We start from the raw sequence: 15,274 nt of genomic DNA on the forward strand, positions 1-15,274 counted from the left end.
ATACCCGTGTGACCAGGGATGCTGTAAGGCTCCTTTCACAAGGGCGGTGCGCCCGACAGACTCCGATTTACTCAGCGGGGATCGATCCGCTGTTACCCGCTGAACAGGCGGATGAGAGCTCCGTCTCCGCTCTGTGTGCAGAGACAGAGCTGTTAGAGCCCCGCTCTCCTCTATGGGAGATCAGATGATAACAGACCAGGCCACATTTGGCATGTCATTTTTTTGTGTGGGGGGGGGGGGGGGGGTGGTTGTTTTGGGTACCTAGATTTCACAGGTACCCCATCCCACTTATGCTTGGGATGCCTAGGTGGCTTGAGTGGAAGTTCTCCTCTTCCCCTCCCTGCAATCTTCTGGGACACGTCACAAGTCCCAGAAGATTGCCCATCCATTCACGATGCACAGCGCTACTTGCGCATGCTCAGTTTTGAAGAAATAAAAAAAAAAAAGACCATTGGAATACATGCGTCTGGCACCCTGCGTGTAGATTAGGGGCCAGGCACATGGATTAGGGGGGCAGCACCCCACATGATTCCTATAATACAATCATGTGCAAGCAGAAATGCTTTTTCTTAGTTTCCTCTAACCGCTTTCGGACAGCCCACTGCAGAAATACTGCGGCAGGCTGGTCCTGCGCAAATCGCCGTAGGTATACGTCTGTCGCGTGCCTACAGCTAAGAGGCGAGCGTGTGCCGCCGGCAGCGGGGACTCTGATGCAGTGGGCAGGCGGCTCTAAATGCCACCTGACACCCGCCATCATGTCAGACTGAAGAACGGTCAGATGTGTTTACAACATCTGACCATTCTTCTCTCTCAGTGCAGAGCGATGGCGGGTGCCAGGAGGCAATCGGAGCCGCCTGCCCACTGCATCAGTATCCCTGCTGCCGGCGGCACGCGCTTGCCTCCTAGCTGCAGGCACGTGACAATGAGATTATTGCAGTAACAGTGCATATTTTTAGTACTGATTTCTGTATTAATGGCAGTAGTACCCCAAAAGTGTCAAAAATGTCAGTTAGGGGTCCGATCTGTCCGCCGCAATGTCGCAGTCCTGCTAAACATAGAAGATTTCCCTGCAGTTAGTAGATGCGATAACTTTTGCGCAAAACAATCAAAAGATGCTTCTTGCGATTTTATTTTACAATAAATATGTAGCAGAATAAAAATTTGCCTAAAAGGATTACATCTGTTTTTTAAATTATTTTATGTTATTTGTGGAAAAAAAAGGACATCGATTTTATTTACGTACAGCGTTGCACGACTGCGTAATTGTCTGTTAAAGTAATGCAGTGCAGAATAGCAAAAAATGGCCTGGTCATTAAGGGGGCAAATCCTTCTGGTCCAGAACTGGTTAATGTCCCCCTAAGATCTACAGTGACTGCACTTCTATGGCACTTGTAGTGCACAGTGGAATTGCCTATAGTAAATAGACAACAGTGTATATATATATATATACACACACACTGTATATACACATATATATATATATATATATATATATATATATATATATATATATATATATATATATATATATATACACACACACATATATACATACATATATATATATATATATATATATATATATATATATATATATATATATATATACACACACATATATATACACACACACCCCGTGTATGTATATATGTGTATATATAGATAGATAGATAGATAGATAAATATAGCTAGGCACACACACAATATAGCATATATATAAATATATATAAATATATATACTGTGTCTAACCTGATGTATTATTTTGTACGAGTTGCTGAAAGACAGGGAGCGGGAATCCCTAGCTCTCTTGGCGGCAAGGAGGAAGTCAATAAACTTCCTCCTTCCTGCTGATTTGTCTGGCGAATTCACTTCTACCTCCCCGATTCTCCAGCTCTGGGCTGGTGAACCCGGGAGTGTGAATTTTGTCACAGATCGCCAGTGAAGTACTGACATAGGCGCTTCATAGACTGGCCGTTTCTATGCACATTCATTACAGCTTCACTGCATGTGGAGAAGATCAGCGGAGAATGTGTTCACTGCTGATCTTCTGGGTTTCGTAAACCGCTAATGGTCAGAGATCAGTGGTGATCCCCAGGATCGCCGCTGATCTCTGTTTCATAAAAGGACACCTTAATGTGTAAAAAGTGTTTTGTTATGTTAAAAAAAAAAAAAAAAAAAAAGAAAATGCGATCTTGAAAGTGTATTTGGAAACATAACACATAGATAGGTTAATGGTTGTCACCAGCTGAACCTGTTGACAATTACAGACGAGGATTTTGCTTAAGTTGTCCAAGACGGCTTCCAGGAGCAGGAAGCTTTTTACTCTTTTGTGTTAGTTTAATTGTCTTCACACCTTGAAAATCGCTTCTCACACTTTTAATGTGACAAAAAAAGGTTTAGAGGTGTTTTTGCCAAGACTCTGCTCAGTGAAAAATACAGTTTCAATGCTAAACGCGTATACAGCTTAGGCATGTGAATTACGGCACGCAAATACAAGAAACGTGGGAAGCCTACACAGATTTACTAATTTACAGAATGTGATTTATTGTTTTGTGGATTCTTTACCTGCCAACAGCCTCTTTGCTAATGTTGTGATCCATAGTTCCCCATGCGTTTGGTGTCAAACACAAATCATTTAGCCACACACAGAGCACCTTAGGGAGAGCCCACAATGCACCACAAGCCAGACCGCAGAAAGTTGTTAGATGACATTATCTGTGGAAACCACTGGCTGCTGTTGTGGACTGGCATTATAGTTGCATACATACAGGTCTTTCCTATGCAGTGGCATGCTGAGAGCAAACAGTAGCGGCATATATAGAGAAGCTTTTAGGTAACAAGACAGTGCTGCAAAAATCTACCTCAAAATAAACAGCTTTAGAACTTTGTTGGACCTGAATAACGTTTTTGTTATGATTCTTTTTTTAATTTGTGAATATATTTTATTTGACCAAATATTCTACATGGATATAAACAGCAGCCCTCAAAATTTCCACTCACCTGCTTGCATTAGGCGAGTGGAAATAAGCTGAGGGCAAGTGTGGAGCAGGGTTGCCAACTGTCTGTAAATTGGATGGCTTTTGCCCCTAAGAAATATGGTCATGGGCCATTTTGGAACTGCGCATGCACAGTTCCCAGGCCAGCCCGGTCTGGTGACATTGCGGTGGCATCTTTTATGTATAAAAAATGGTGACAAACCAAAGAAACTGCGCAAAAGAAATAAATATATAATGGGGCTAAATAGCCATGTGAAAAACACAATGAAATTAAATTCTTTGGGGAATTTCTTCCCCCCTGTGAGCTGCAAACAAAAAGCTAAAGTGCTGTGACAATGTTTAAAAAATATTGGTATATTGCGCTCAACATGTGCCAAACAACAAAGTGCTCGTGCAAATAAATATTAAATATTAATGTGGATGTATAGGGTAAAAAAGTCTCTATAATTGCTTATTATCAATAAAAGTCCATGAAGCAGCGACAATAAATATCAATAAAAGTCCATGAAGCAGCGACAATAAATATGATAAAAGCATAGACTTGATAGCAGTGTAAAACGCCTCCACCTCCACACTTTCGCCTAAGTGTTCAAGCAAGGTACTTCTTACCAGAAGTATATGACCCCTTGATTATAGGGGGTCACATAGACATATTGATCCAATATTTATACGATCCTCAGCTCCAAATTCCCTTGGTCCCAGGGTCAGCTCTCAGACCAAAATCAGGATCCATATTAGACTGGGTTCTCTGCTGCAGCTCCCTCGCCCGGAGCCTCATCCACCCCCGGGATACTCTCCCGCATCTTTTATGAACTACAGCCTACAGCAGGGGCAGCCGGGCTGGCACAGGAGTCGGGGACTTACCCAACACACAGCCAGCCACTGACCAGATTACTGAGAGCCTGGACCCAGCCTTGGGACTGCAGAATCCGCACACTCACATGATCCCCTGTGAGCTGGAGCCAGGTGAGGGCTGTCCTGGGTTCGCTGCAACTGCTGCCTGATCTGTGCCACGGAGAAAGGAGAGCCCTGTGGCCGGGAAGGGGACCCGCCCTGTGGGAACACTCTACACTGAAAGCCACCGACCGACAAGGGGGGCACAGAGGGGACGTGCCAGTGCAAGTATGATTATCAGGTATGTGGCAATGATGGGCAGACCTATGACAACCTGTGCCAACTGAAACTAGCAGGTCGGAGAGCACTGCAGCAAGGACACCCCCCAATAGTGCAGCTGTGCAAGAGAGCCTGCCAATATGTGGAGTGACACCATGGAAAGAATTATGGGGGGGTGCTGGTGTTGATATGTAAGACTGTGTTTAGAACTACAAGTCTCAGCATACCCTGGGTGGCAATGGCTTATATCATTTCTAAATTGGAGGGCTAGTCTGAGGTCTGGGGATCTGGTTTATACATGGCTATCATTATATATATATCACCTAACTGTCTATAAGGCATGTCACATCCAGGGTATATTTTAGCACAATTAATTCACTAGAATCATTTGTTGTTTTTTTTTTGTCATTGGGGTTTTTTTTTGGGTATCATTGGGTTTTTTGTCAACTTTTTCAGTCTTTTTTCATTTATATAATAAAGAATAAAAAAATGCAGCAGTGATCAAATACCACCAATAGAAAGCTCTATTTGTGTGAGAAAAAAAATGATATCAATGTATTTGTGTACAGTGTTGCATGATCACACAATTGCTAGTTAACCACTTACCCACTGGGGACTTAAACCCCCCTTCCTAACCAGACCAATATCTTTGGTAAAAAAAATAAGTATATATTATTTGGTCTTTGTGAAGGTCTACTACAAGCTATGGTGACTATCTCATTTCTTGAGACAATAACAAGTCAAGAAAGTAAAAATACCTCCCAAAAGACACCTTTTTGGAAAGTTGCCATTCAAAGGTATTTAGTAAAAGGCATGGTGAGTTTTTTGAAGTTGTACCGGTAATTTTTTTCCCACAATTCTTTGCTAAATGAAGATTTTTGTTTTCACAAAATTGTCATACTACCAAGTTATTTCTCACACACTGTATAGGCATACTTGCAACAACACCCCAAAACATATTCTGCGACTCCTCCTGAGTATGGCAATACCACATGTGTGAGACTTTTGCACAGCCTGGCCACACGCAAGTAGCACCTCCAGGCGTTCTAAGAGCATAAATTGCATATATAATTTCCTGACAACCTATCACACTTTTGAAGGCCCTGAAACACCAGGACAATGGGAACACCCACAAAATGTCCCAATTTTTGAAAGCAAACACACCAACGCATAATCTAGGAGGCGTAATGAGTCTGGCACTGATGTGGCACGGATGAGCACTGACGTGGCATGGATGTGGGACGGATGAGCACTGACGTGTCATGGATGTTGCATGGATGAGCACTGATGGGGCATGGATGTGAGACAGATGAGCACTGACGTGTCATGGATGTTGCACGGATGAGCACTGATATTGCATGGATGGGCATGAAAATGAGCCACAGATGAGCACTGAGGCGACATGGGTGGGCACAGATGGGACATGGATGTGGCACAGATGGGCATGAATGAGGCACAGATTGGCATAAGTGAGGCATGGATGGACATGATTGAGGCACAGATGGCCATGATTGAGGAATTGGATGGGCATGATTGAGGCACAGATGGGCATGACTGAGGTATGATTAAGGCATCAGTGAGGTATGATTGAGGCATGACTGAGGTATGATTGAGGCATGACTGAGGCACGATTGAGGCATGGAGGAGACAGGGGTGAGCAGACTCTCTCCACTCCTCGCATGCTGTACCGATGGCTGTGTACAGAGTGCGAGGAGAGGGAAGAACTGAACCGAACATGCGCCGGTTTGTTGACAACTGATCGCTCCGTCATTGGACACAGCGATCATGTGGTAAAGAGCCGCTGTCGTTGGCCATTTACCACGATCCATGATGCGCCGCGCCCCAGGGATCCGGCTAACATGGACACTTCCGTGTGCGCCCCAAGGGGGCACGCGGGAAGCGATATTCTGAGAGGACGTCATCGTATTCCCTCCCAGAATAAGCCGACCGCGCTGTAGCCATCATTTGGCTATGGCCTGGTTGGCAAGTGGTTAAAGTAGCGCAGTGCTGAATAGCAAAAAATAGTCTGATTACAAAGGGGGTAAAACCTACCGAAGGTCAAGTGGTTAAAAATTAATTAAATAGTGTTTTCAATTTGTGGTGCTCAGATACAGTTTAGCTCCATTTTAAGTGTGGTTTAGCCTTAAGACAGATATGTGCAGATAACATTTCAGGGTATCCAGCGTTCTGTCTTCAATAGCATTTCAGCACAGCTCTGGTGCTATAAAACTATGTGTGTGATATTGAAGCTGAGATATGATTTTTTTTGTCCTTACATATCCATGTATTTTAAGGCACATTTAAAGACCAAAATCCCATACAAACAAGATATTCCCCCCCTTTAAATATATGTTTTATTGCTCATAAGAGCTTTCTGTGAACACAGCAATAATGTCTGACACCTATAGTTTCTTTGATATCTCCATATACGCTGCAAACTGACAAACCGCTATGTGACACATTAATAATCTCCAATTATATCGCCATACACTGCTTAACCATTGTCAGATTCTAGCTGCAGTCTTTAAATAAGATTTGGCATTTCATCAAGATGTGTAAGCCCTCCAAATCAGATTTGCCAGTTTTTATTACAACAATCCATCTATTACGATTTTATAGTCCTTTCACATAGTGGCTCTTAATTTCATTGCTCGACCTTTATTGAGTCTTTCTTGCCATGGCTTGAGGAAACCATAGCAGGGAATGCCAAAATGGTTGACGTTGGTTATGAAATATCAAATAAACCCAGCTAATAGCAAATCAAATTAGGACTTGGATAGAAGAAGAGTATTGGACTAAAGAGCAGGGCACTGCATAGTCTTTGATCCTCCTCTTGGTCCTCAGTATTGTCCTGAACCACAGCAGATAGATTTCCCCTGTCTCCAAGGTTTGAGCTGAAAAGTTGATTAACTTGTATTACTAGTCTGTGATTTTCCTACATATTTATATGATTGATGGGGGCATATAATCCAACCTATCTGTGTAATCTGGATTTTCCATCTTTGATCCTGTGACAACAGTAGCTTAGATACTGTATAAGCCGGGGCAGGGGTGTCTAAACTACGGCCCTCCAGCTTTTGCAGAACTACATGTCCCATGAGGCATTGTAAATCTCTGACATTTACAGACATAACTAGGCATGATGGGAATTGTAGTTCTTGAACAGCTGGAGGGCCGTAGTTTGGACATCCCTGGAAGGAGTCAGCCTGTCCCACCTTTGCTAAGGTTTGATGGGTTTTTAGGTGCCAACATGTCAAGTCAAGGTATCCATGAGAAACAAAATCGGAGGATGATGAATAAACGAATAAAACTTGCTTTTATATAAACCATGAAGTAACATTTATTGTGTGGCCATAAATAAAGCACACAGTCCTGATAAAAACACAGTCATGTGTGAACGACACAGTCTAATTTAAAAGGTAAAAGCCCAAGTTGGCTTTCCTTTCCCGACTGTCTTGTGGGACTTGCTGGATAAGAGGCGGCTGCAAGGATATTTATTGCACCTGATGAACCGGAAAATCTTCCTAAACTGGTGTTGACTACCTGTAATGGGGGGTCACATGAATCTGATCCCAAACTTTATAGTGTACTGCATGTCCCAATCGGCGGTGGATCATATGACTAGGTGTGCCACTCTCGAATTGGGCAGTAAACAGGTCTGAGTCAATGCGGTTTGTCTTTCTATCCTGAGGTGTCAAAGCTCCGGGGTGAAGAGAGATGTCCTTTGGTTCACCACATTGCCTTTTATACATCAAGTGTTGCATCTAGTTCAGGGGTCTTCAAACTACGGCCCTCCAGTTGTTCACGAACTACAATTCCCATCATGCCTAGTCATGTCTGTGAATGTTAGAGTTTTACAATGTCTCATGGGATGTGTAGTTCCGCAACAGCTGGAGGGCCGTAGTTTGAGGTTCCCTGATCTAGTTGATCTCCGCTGGTTTTGACCTCTATAATTTGAGGGTCAATTCCATCTGGTAAACAGATTTTTATATATCCACGTGGTGACTGATGAATCGTTTTCCATCCTATTCACTGATGTTGGAGGATTCTTTCTGCTCATCTTCTCATTATGGACTATTTTATGGACTATGACTAATACTCATTTATATTGGAACTGCCTTTTTTTTTATATATATGTGATTTATGGTGTGTAATCTTACCTATTGTGCTAGCTGCCTTTATTTTTAATGTTTTATTTTTCCATTTGTTCTAAGCGCAGATTTGTCCTCTACGTATCTGTGTAATCTGCCCTCTGGTGGATTTCCCATCTCTGATCCTGTGACAACAGTAGTTTAGATACTGTACAAGGAGTCAGCCTGTCCCAACTTTGCTAAGGTTTGATGGGTTTTTAGGTGCCACCATGTCCTCCTATATTGGTTATATGCTGTACACTTGTAAAGTCAAGGTATCCATGAGAAACAATATTGGAGGATGATGAATAAACATATAAAACTTGCTTCTATTTAAACCAGGCATGTCCAACCTGTGGCCCAGGGGCCACATGCGGCCCAGAACCCCAGGCAATGCGGCCCACTGCCACCTGAATTTTTTTTTTTGCTGGGGAGGAAGGAAGTCGGGTCGGGGGCATGGCCACAGCGGCTTCCAACTAACGGTAGGCAGAGGCTGCTTTGGAGGGGGGGGGGAGAGCATGTGCAGTGTTTCTGTCTTTAACCACTTCTTCAAATCACTGAAGTGGTCATGGTGGTTGGAGTGTTCCCTTAATATCTCTCAGAAGATGTAAGCCTCTGTATACTGATTCCATTTCATTTGATCATCCTCTAGTTGTGTTAAATTAGTGCAGGGGGTGCGGCAGCGCGGGAAGGGTGTGGCGGCATTTTATTACTTATATACCTTAACTATTGTATATATTTTAGATGCGGCCCGAGAAAATTTCTCAATGTGGCCCAGAGAAGCCAAAAGGTTGGACACCCATGATTTAAACCATGAAGTAACATTTATTGTGTGGCCATAAATAAAGCACACGGTCCAGATAAAAACACAGTCATGTGTGAACAACACAGTCTTATATAAAAGGTAAAAGCCCAAGTCTTAACCCACCTCAAACATTAAATGGAGGGCCCACCACTTGTGATGGAAACAGGCTCGAGCTTCACATACTAAGCCGGAAGGCTCACTGGGATCAGCTGTTGGTGTCCCGCAGGAAAGACACACATCAGTGTGGTGTGTAGTAAGGCTAGAGCCCACCAAGAAGATGGCTGCTCACAGGATGGAGACAATAATGCAGCAGGGCAAGGGAGATGACGTGGCCACTCCGGCGGCCCGCGTCCAAGGAAGGGGAGGAACCAGTGAGGCTCTCTTTCCAGCTCCCGGGTTTTTTGTCAAATCTCTGTCCTCCTTGTGTATAGGAATGCAGTAAAGAGATGGAAACACACTATGAAGGGTGCTTTATGAAGATTAAAAAGCAAAAAATATTTAATATTCACCTGTCCTACTGTCTGAACCGCCAAGCTTGAAGAGCTTTGGCTGCTGAAGAATCTTTTGCATCCAACACTCTTCCAAATGTGTCACCTCTCTGCCCCCCTGCTGTGCATTGTGGTTTCTCCCATCAGGCCCTGCATCAGTAGTGTGTCATGTAGTGTCATAGGGGCTGGAGGATAGAATCGTCCCTTATCCTTATGGTGGGGGTTCCAGGCCTTTGACCCAACTGAAAGTGTCAGACGCTAAGGATTCTGTGGGAGGCTGTAGCTCAGTGAGAGAGTGAAGTGACGATTTGCTGTTCGATGAAGAAGTATTACCAGTCTTCTTTTACAGGGATTATTATTTAGAAATTTTTAATGTGAAATAGTTGATTCTGCCATACAGTCTGGCTGATAAAAAAACAATAGGCTCTCTGAATTCAATCTTTTTAGTTTCATAAATATTTTATTAGGTTTTAAAGAGAGGCCAGAAAGGCCATATAACATAGTACAGCAGAACTCAGTAAGCCAAGTATTATACATAAAAGGGTATCAACCCATCCGTCCACCGGGGCAAGTATCCAGCAACATAGAAAGGGTGTAAAGAGCCGAGTCTCCGGTGCAATTGTGGTGGCATCAATAGAGTAATTCCCCAGCATCAAGGGGGGACTTCACTCTTTTAATCTATATGCTTGAGCTTTGCCAGTGAAAGCACTGAAACCAGAGAATGGGTATATTTGTAAGGAAGTCAGAAATGAGTACAAATGAGTCAGAAATGAGTACATATAATCCACCCTTACCCTTTGAATTGTTGTAAGAAGTCCAAGCCAACGTGGAATAAAGGTCATGCAGATATTGTCATGGGTGGGAATAGATTCAAGCACCACATACAAAAAGTGTCTTTGGTCCAAATTGAACCAATCATTACGTGTAGGTAGTTCTTTGGTCAGAATAGAACCAAGTATCACATGCACATAGTATCCTTGATCAGAATACAATAAAGCTCAACATGCAGAAAGTGCCCTTGGTGGGAATAAAACCAAGCACTGCATGCAGTTAGTGTTCTTGGTGAACAAAAATTAAAACACTGCATGAAGATAGTGTCCTTGGAGGGAATAAGACCAATCACCCAATGCAGATTATGTCAGTGGTAAAAAAAAAAAGGACCGGGCACCCCATGCACATGGGGAGGATTTACTAAAACTGGAGAGTGCAAAATCTGGTGCAGATGCGCATGGTAGCTAATCAGCTTCTAACTTCAGCTTGTTCGACTTAGCTGTGACACAAAACTTGGAAGCTGATTGGTTTCTATTCAAAGTTGCACCAGATTTCGCACTCTCAAGTTTTAGTAAATCAACCCCATCGTGTCCATAGTAGGAATAGAACCAAGCAATTCATGTCGTTTTCTTGGTTGGAATAGACTCAAGCACCCAATGCAGATAGTGCTATTGGTGAGAATAGAACGAAGCCCTCCATGCGGATATTGACCTTTATTGATAAAGAATCAAATACCCCATGCACTTAGTTTCCTTGGTCAGAAAAAAAAAAGAATCACATCCAGATAGTGTCCTTGTTCAGAACAGAATAAAGCTCCACATACAGAAAGTGTCCCTAGTGGCAATAAAATCAAGTACTCCATGCAGATATTTTCCTTGGTGGGAATACGCCCAATCACCCCATACAGACAGTGTCCTTGGTGGAAGAAGAACCAAGCACTCAATGCAGATATTTTCCTTGGTGGAAACAGAACCAAGCACCCCATGGCGATAGTGTCCTCTGTGGCAAAAATAACCTTACACCATATAATAAAGATACAGACATTGTTATTGGTGGGAAAAGAGCAAAAACTCCATGCACATAGTTTCCTTGGTGGGAATAAAACCAAGCACCACATGAAGACGGCATCTTTGGTCAGAATAGAAGCAAGCACTCTATTCAGATTGCGCAAAAGAACCAAAAGTACTCGATGCCGATAGTGTTCTATGTGGGAATAGACGCAAGCACTCCATGCAGATAGTGTTCTATGTGTGAATAGAACCAAGCACTTCATGCAGATAGTGTTCTATGTGTGAATAGAACCAAGCACTTCATACAGATAGTGTTCTATGTGTGAATAGAACCAAGCACTTCATACAGATAGTTTCCTTGGTGGGAATAGAACAAAACACTGTGCAGATAGTACCCTTGGTCAACACAGACCCAAGAACTCCATACATTTAGTGTTCTTGGTGGCAATAGAACAAAACACTCCATACAGATAGTATCCTATGTGGGAATAGAACTAAGTGCTCCAAACAGATAGTATCCTTGATGGAAATAGAACCAAGCACTCCATACAGATAGTATTTTATGTGGGAATGGAACCAAGCACTCTATACAATAGTTTCCTTGGTGTAAATAGAACAAAGCTCCCCATATAGATAATATCCTATATAGGAATAGAACCAAGCAGTCCACGCAGATAGTATCCTTGGTGGGAATAGAACCAAGCAGTCCACGCAGATAGTATCCTTGGTGGGAATAGAACCAAGCAGTCCACGCAGATAGTATCCTTGGTGGGAATAGAACCAAGCAGTCCGTGCAGATAGTATCCTTGGTGGGAATAGAACCAAGCAGTCCGTGCAGATAGTATCCTTGGTGTGAATAGAAAAAATCTCTCCATACAGATAGTATCCTATGTGGGAATAGAACCAAGCCCCCCATACAGGTAATATCCTTGGTGAGAATGGAACCAACCACTCCATACTGATAGTGTCCATGGTAGGTATAGAACCAAGAACCTAAATGCTGGAAAGCAAAAGTGCAAAGAACTGCAAGCTTTTGCTTAATTTAAATGGTAGTCTTTTGTAGGTATATTTTTTTAAGGCTTCTTGTGCATTTGGATCCTTACATCAAAATACATAATTGATTTAGAGCTAGAAATCTACATCTAACATTTTTTTTTTCTTTCTGTAGGTATTGGAAAAACAAACATTTATCACCTAAAAGACTGAGCACCGGTATCCTGATGTATACACTGGCCTCATCTATTTGTGACGAAATACACCTTTATGGATTTTGGCCCTTTGGGTGGGACCCAAATAACGGGAAGGATCTACCATACCATTACTATGACAAAAAAGGAACAAAATTCACCACAAAATGGCAGGAGTCCCACCAACTTCCTGCCGAGTTCAAATTGCTCTACAAGATGCACCGTGAAGGACTAACAAGGTTAACGCTGTCACATTGTGCCTAAAAACAAAACCGGAAACATGAAGTGCCATTGTTCTAAAAGTGCCCAAATGTAATTGAATAGTCATCAAACACAAACAAAAAAAAATCCAAATCAAAACAATCAAAAATGTACTTCATGACATAGAATGTAGAATCTTTTACCCATTCCTCATAATGTATTTGTTAGAGGTTAGCGACCGAGAAATGATCCGTTTTCAAAGAATGACAATGGTTGAAAGTATTTTATAGAAAACAAAAAAAAAAATCTCAAATCCATATGCTGCTAAGTAGTTATTTCTTGTATTTTATTACCAGTTTGGAATATCTGTTACATTCTGATATTCCGCTGCGATCATCATTAAAGGTACAAGCCCGCCACAACTGATATTTATGGTGTATGCAAAGCCAAAACTTTTTTTAGTTTTGCAAAGCTGTGGAAGGCTGTGGAAATTGATTCTGAAGTCCTTTTTTCTCTGGTAAACAGAGTAAAGGCAAATTCTAAATTTTGGGTTGTCACAGGAACCAGAGATGAGGAAAAACTCATGCGACAGTGCTGCGCCGTGCCAAACTGTGTAAAGGGTTTTGTGTCACTCAGGATACTCATCCAAGCAAGTTGAGGGGCTCAAGGGTTCTTGTCTCTTTCAGAGGAAACTGGTGTTTCCCCCTTGGGACTTTTTGCAACAAAATCACACAACATCTAATATAAAACAAATTACATTTTATTGTGATTTTGCTGCAAAAATCTAGGGACGTGGCAGCAACTTTGCTCTATGTAGGTCAATCTGTTCCACGTTCACTAGTTTTTCAGTTTCCTCGAAGGTTGGTAAAAGTTGGTAGTCTGGGCCTAGAGTCTGGAGGCTTTGTAGAGAATTGGGAGGGATGAAGTCTCCAATTTTGGGTCCAGGTTTTGGAGACTTTAGTCCTCCCAGGTCTCTTCAAAGTCTCCAGACAACAGGTCCCAAACCAGGTTTTAGCAACCTCTGAGGGAATGTAAAAAGCAGTTTTCTCTGTATGAGGCCAGCACCCTGGATCCCCTAAACCACATATGTCAAACACAAGGCCCGCAGGCCTTGTCATGTGCCCCTACTACCCAATTTTGCAGCCGGAATGTGGCAAAACTCCATGCTTCCACTCCGGCTTCTGCTCCCACTCATCATTGTCACAGCTATGGGAAAGCTTTGTTCTCAGAGGCTCCAACATTCCTGGACACACTCAGGGTAAGACACAGCGGGGACAGACCTTCAGAATCTGATGGAGAGAGCAATCTCCCTGCAAGGCGAAGCAGAGCCACCTATATTAAAAAAGAATAGCGCGCAAATGCAAAAGAAATTACTACCAAATCTGAAGAGAGTCCATAAATAAAAATGGGGGTTTGGTCCCACCATATGGCCATATCGTGCTCAAGCCCACTACTGCGTCAAAGTACCCCATTATCAGTGGGTCCTATACTATCCATGAAAAAAAAGCAGAGCCACCTACACAGGGAAGTACTAGAGTTGAATACATGGGTAGTAGAGGCACTCTTTGCATAGCATACCCCTATACCCTGCACTCTGTACGTAGCGCAGCTCTGAACTCTGTACTCTGTATGTAGCAAATTCGTAAACCCTGCACTCTGTGTGCAACGCACTCCTCAACCCTGTACTCTGTACACAGCACATCCCTGAACTCTGCACTCTGTATATAGCGCACTCCTGAACTCTGCATGCTGCGTACTCCTGAGTACTCCTATGTAACTGAGTAGGTACATAGTGTTCCAGATACAACCTGCCCTTTAAGTGCAACCATAATGCTGACTTGGCCCTCGATTAAATTGAGTTTGACACCTGCCCTAAACTTTCCTGGGTGAGAACTCTGGTGATACAAAGCCCTTTCCAACACTGTACAGCGCTGTCACACTCCCAAAAAGAACATCTGTTGTGGCGAAAGCAGTCTAAAGCCCACCACGCAAGTTACAAGCTGACTGTGCAATCTTCTTCAGTTCTAACAACAACTATATAGTATAGGGGTCTGTCTGGATACTGATTGATTGGACAGTTTACGGAGGTGCTCATATTACATAGATTTGGTAAGTCCAAAGTTGATTGTACAACCAGATTGTAATGTGTATAGTGAGCAAAAATAAAAAACCTGCAGAAATTTCCTCTAACTTTCTGTTGCACCCATGGAACCAGAAGTGAACGTAAATTTCCCCAATCATACACAGACAGCAACAAAAAAAACTGTTCCCCATTCCATCCAAAACTAAATAAAAGCATTTTAACAAGGCTTTATTCTGCCAGCTTGTTATATTTCTTGGGGACAGTAGTGACATCTTTGTATCTGCAGTTCCTAGCTCAGCCCACCAACTATTGCTTTTAGGGGGTCTCTGTCTCCCTGGTGGAATTTTCATTCTCAGAAGGAAACTCAATAAAGCAGAGCTCCTTCCCAAGAGATATAAAAAGCTGTCTCCATTCACAAGTAACTAATATATCAGATTTTGGTGGACTTACCCTTTATTTTAGACAAGCAGCAGAACATATGCATTCATT

General features: G+C 42.6%; 1 protein-coding gene across 1 annotated transcript in view; it reads left to right on the forward strand.

Moving 5' to 3' along the window:
- ST8SIA3 (ST8 alpha-N-acetyl-neuraminide alpha-2,8-sialyltransferase 3) overlaps positions 1–13,807 on the forward strand; it is an 83,812-nt gene extending 70,005 nt beyond the window's left edge. Inside the window, exons 4-5 of the mRNA XM_082243579.1 lie at positions 12,483–13,562; positions 13,673–13,807. Of these exons, the coding sequence (XP_082099705.1) occupies positions 12,483–12,765 (283 nt within the window). The 3' untranslated portion in view covers positions 12,766–13,562; positions 13,673–13,807. The remainder of the gene's footprint in view (positions 1–12,482; positions 13,563–13,672) is intronic.
- Positions 13,808–15,274: the final 1,467 nt, after the last annotated feature.

Source organism: Pelophylax lessonae (genome assembly GCF_965119305.1).
Source record: "Pelophylax lessonae genome assembly, chromosome: 1".
NCBI lineage: Eukaryota > Metazoa > Chordata > Amphibia > Anura > Ranidae > Pelophylax > Pelophylax lessonae.